Below are 4839 nucleotides of genomic sequence, written 5' to 3' on the forward strand. Positions count from 1 at the left end.
CCACTGCCACACGCCATACAATGATCAAGTCAATGGGTTGCGCAGTATTTGTCTGCTTCGCAAAAAAGGCGAGGGACGAGAGCGCTGTCTCTGTCCGAACTTTTGGATAATTAGCTTCTATAGGTCGGACCCACAAGCGCCACACCATCTAATTATATATCACAGGGCTTTTTGAGTGGCCAGCGAGCTTCTCTTGTTTCAGAATTCCCCCTCCGGTAATTCTGAATTCGCAGAGTTGAAGACAATGGGTGCTGCGCGCGAGAAACGTCGAGCCGAGCGCATCGTCGAGGGCGGGACGCCAGCTTGGCACTACATCTGGGCCCGGCTGAAAGCGAGCGGATGGACACACAAGAAGCCCCCAGCAAGCTCTATCGAGACGAGGTGGAAGTTTATTCCGCCTGGAGGAAAAGAAAGCGGAGTCGAGGGCAAGGACTACTTTTTGGGTGAAGATCGCGTGATCGCACACTACGCTGCAGCTACGAGGCCTAATGCTTCTGCTATTGCTATATCGTAACTAATCAACATTTGACTTTCCACCTGCAGTACAATCAACGGCAGCTGCCCAAGCGCTGAGCTCTGCGTGGGCTGCGAAAGGTGCGTGGGATCTTAATTGCCTGCGTTCGTCTATTCTATAGGAAACTATAACATACGTTTTATGCAGGACCTGTGCCTAGAGGCGACGGTGCAGGATTGACGCCCCCAGTTGATGAAAGTGAAGCCCCAAACGTAAACCCCTCTTTGCAAGTTTCCCCTCCCGCTGCTACCTCTAACTTGACTGGTTCCTCGCCTCCAACAAGCCGAGAGGTGAATGCAAGCGATGGTACGGGAACCACAGGTGGACGTGCCTGATTGGCATCCTAACCACGTGTGTATGATGTGTTGCAGGTGACATCGAATCAGAAATGGCACATCCAGTGATGACTCTGAGGAGGATGAGCTCGAGTTGGTACCAAGACGCGCAGGTGCTTCGGCCTAGGCCCACTGCGACTACAACGCAAGGGGTCTCTCTTTTCGGATCTTCAGACGAAGATGATAGCGGTGGCAAAGCTACTGTGCTCGATGATGACGGCGGAGATCCTGACTACGTATAAGAAGGTATCCATGTATTTATCCTGTATATACAACATGTGTGCGCTTAAGTTGAATATAATGTGTTGTATTTGATGTGTTATAGCCAGCAGCATAATGTCTAGTGATTCGGAGGATGATATCAATAAGATCGAAGAAGGACATAACCCTGACGACTTCGCTGGTTTTGAATCTAGCAATGAGACTGTGGAGGACGGCATCGCGGACGAAGACGACTCAGACGAAGAAGATGAAGGCGCTGTTGCTGCGATTGGGCGTGGCAGTGATGATGAAGAGCGTGATAGTCAAGAGGAGGGCCCCAACTCAGCTGAATCCATTGCGGAACGCCACTTTGCCGAGAACGTTTTGGAGTCACTCGGTGGTTCAGACAAGCTTTTGGCTGGCACTGGTATGAGCAAACAAGACTTGGCGAAGCTACGAGAGCATAGCACCACTGGATGGACGGTTCCGGATATGCCTGATGTTCACGAGTTCCTGCAAGCACCGTTTCAAGTCGTGGGGGAGGAGAATAGCTATCCTGAGTTGAGATAGAAGCCATTTGGCCCTACACCAGCAATGATGTGTGGAGATTCGCCCCTTGCTCTTTCCTTCTACTTCTTGCCAGTGGCACTTTGGCAGCACATTGCAGCGTGTAGTAGCAACTACAAGCACGAGCAGCTCGAGGCACGCGTGGAAGCATATATTGAGCGCCGGAAGCACATGCAGCGACGTTGACCTGCGGACAAGACGCCGGTGATATGAGCATGAGTCTGATGTCAGTTAAACCCATACTTCCACATGAACAATGCGTGTTTATTGGGCTTTGGTTGGCTCGGACTGTACAGCCCAATCGCGAACAACTTTCAAACCATTGGAAACGCCCGGACGAAGGAGCGATGTCTCAAGGCAATTTTACTCACGTTCTAACACGCGATCGCTTTATGGAGATATTCCGCAACCTTCACTTTTCCAGCAATCTCGACCCGCGGGCCAAGGCCGACAGGGCCTGGAAGATCCGGAAGGTGGTACATGTGCTGCAACGCACGTTTCAACGTGGATTTATACCCCCCGCTGAGCTTGCTTTTGACGAAGCAATGCTTTCGTCACGCTCACCGTTCAACCGAACGCGGGTGGACATGAAAGACAAGCCATGTAAATGGGGCACGAAGCTGTTTATGCTCTGTTGTGCGCGCACAGCCTATTGCATCAGGTACGCAACGCACAAGTTGGATTTGATAATTTGTATATATATATCATGGAAATGCAATGTTGTATATGTATGCTGTATACTTCAGGTTGGAGGTCTACGTTGAAAAGAAGCAACACATTGACGATGCACCTTCAGTTGATAAGAAGTCTGGGTCTGCTGCGGTAGTACGCAGCTTGAAAGCAGCCTTCCCTGAGGGTCAAGACAAGGGTTTACGTCTCGTGGAGATCGATCGATTCTATACGAGCGTTGGGCTTGCAATCCAGCTACTGCTGATGGGATTTTACACTGTCGAGACAATTATGACGAACCGAATTGGTTACGCCACGAGCATCAAGGAGAAGAAGAACAACAGAAAGAAACGACCAAAGAACATTATGCGAGGAACTTTTACGTTCGTCCGTTCGAATCAAGTGAAGCAAATGGCGGCCATCAAGTGGTGGGATAGAAAACCAGTGTTTTTCCTGTGTACTGGGAGTGATCTTGCGTTGGAGATAGTGTCGAGAAGAGAGAAGACGGGAGAGCAGCGTGAAGTGCCCGAAGGCTGTCAGGAATTACCACAAGTACATGGGCGGAGTTTTGCACTTTCAGAAACCGGTGAGGAATTTGCTGCGCTAGAAGACCCGTTGATCTGAGTAGTAGAATGTAAAACTGAAAGTGAATTCAAATTGGTTAGCTTCTCTCTAGCTTCTCTGCCTGCTTCAAAGAGTAACTTGTACATGGAAAACATACATTTCCGCCTTCGATGCTGGTGCCATCACCAGCCAGGTACTTGTGCAGCCTGAATCTTCAACAGCGCCAGTCATGACTTCTGATTTCGCTGTGGACACCTTCGGTGCCCACCTTCTTCTAGTCGCTTGCTGCTTTTCACCCACGACACTGGCAGCTTTGTCGTGGCTTGATTTCTTCGAGCTGGACGCCTCCACAAGATCTTGGGCCAGCTGGTTTCGGAGAAATGGCTAGAGTTTTGCCATCTGCAACAGCCTCCCTCAAAAGCTACGCCATATCGACCACTTTTACCATGTGAAGCTGATCCCGTAGACGCTCGAACACAATGCGCTGCAGTGGCTTGGTCATAATGTCGGCGATCTGTTGTTGAGTTGGGCAGTATTTTACCGTCACATCGCCCTGTTGAATCACGTCTCTGATGAAATGATACCTTATGTTGATGTGCTTTGTTCGAGGACTTGACATCTCGTTCGTCATCGATTTGATAGCAGATTGATTGTCAACCTGCAGCAGGACAGCTTCTTTCGCTGTCCATAGTCGAAGTTCGACCAGTAGTTGCTTGACCCATACAGCGTCCTTCATCGCCATAGCGGCCGCAACATACTCAGATTCCATGGTCGACAGCGCGACCGATGCTTGCTTCTTTGAAGCCCACGAAATTGCTGAGCTATTCACCATCAATACAGCACCGGAGACAGATTTGGCATCGGTACTATCGCCGGCCCAGTCAGCATCGCTGTAGATTGTCACGGCTACCTTCGAGCCGACACCTTGCCCGTACTTGTAGTTAAGTCCAAACGCTGTCGTTCCTCGTAGATAACGAAGTACGCGTTTAGCGCCTTGCCAATGGCTCTGACGTGGCCGAGCAACGAAACGAGCCAAATAGTTGACAGCTGCAGTAATATCGGGGCGAGTGCAGTTTGAAATCCAGAGCAGAGACCCGATTGCCCGTCTCATAATCGTGGTTTGCTCCATCATCAAATCGTCGTCGAATGCGATTGATGGGTCCATGGGCGTGCTGACAGGCCTGCATTCGGCCATCCCCATTTCGCGGAGGAGTTCTTCGATCGTGTCGTGCTGGTGAAGCAGTATGCCGTCGTTGGTGTGCTCAATACTGATACCAAGACATTTAGCAGCCACGCCCATGTCCTTAATGTCGAACTTGATGCCGAGTTGTCGCATTACCCAGTCACTATCAGCATCAACTTCACTGACGATAATCACATCGTCCACATAGAGACCCAGCAAGGTCAGCTTGCTATTGTAGCGACGAAAGTAGAGACATGGGTCCATCTTGCTTCTAGTGAAGCCAAGCGACAGTAGAAACGCGTTCATCTCCCGGTTCCAGAGCAACCCGCTCTGCTTGAGACCATACAGTGACTTGAGCAATAGCCACGCTGTGCCGTTCGCTACTGGGGTGCCTTTAGGTGGCTTCATCAGGATTGGGCGGTCTAGTGGAGCCTTGACATACGCGTTCGGGACATCGCCCTGACGCAACCGACGCTTCCATAGAGCCGCAAGCGCCACGAGTAGACGAAGACTGGTGATCTTGAGTACTGGAGAATAGGTCTGGTCAAAATCAATCCCATATCGCTGCGTAAAACCTCTTGCAACTAATCGAGCTTTAAAGCGCTCGAGTTCGCCTCGGTTGTTGAACTTAATGCGAAATACCCACTTCGACGATATCATGTTTGCTCCTGCTGGAGCTCGCACAACTTCCCATGTACCATTCGCTTGAAGGTCAGCTAGCTCCTTCTCGATTGCTGCCTTCCATTCAGGCCACTCAGGGCGTCGCCATGGCTTCTGTTAGATTTCTGGGGGTAATCATCTTGGTG

At 50.5% G+C, this 4839-nt stretch overlaps 1 protein-coding gene across 1 annotated transcript; it reads left to right on the plus strand.

The window, feature by feature from the left end:
* Nucleotides 1-244: 244 nt before the first annotated feature.
* PITG_11307 (uncharacterized protein) lies at nt 245-1620 on the plus strand (the record flags this gene model as incomplete). Its single annotated transcript, XM_002902018.1, has 5 exons — nt 245-443; nt 559-594; nt 662-820; nt 886-946; nt 1194-1620. The coding sequence occupies 5 exons, from the start codon at nt 245-247 to the stop codon at nt 1618-1620; spliced, it is 882 nt and encodes a 293-aa protein (XP_002902064.1).
* Between the last annotated feature and the right edge of the window lie 3219 nt (nt 1621-4839).

The sequence above is a fragment of the Phytophthora infestans genome, genomic scaffold (genome assembly GCF_000142945.1).
Source record: "Phytophthora infestans T30-4 supercont1.19 genomic scaffold, whole genome shotgun sequence".
Lineage (NCBI taxonomy): Eukaryota > Oomycota > Peronosporomycetes > Peronosporales > Peronosporaceae > Phytophthora > Phytophthora infestans.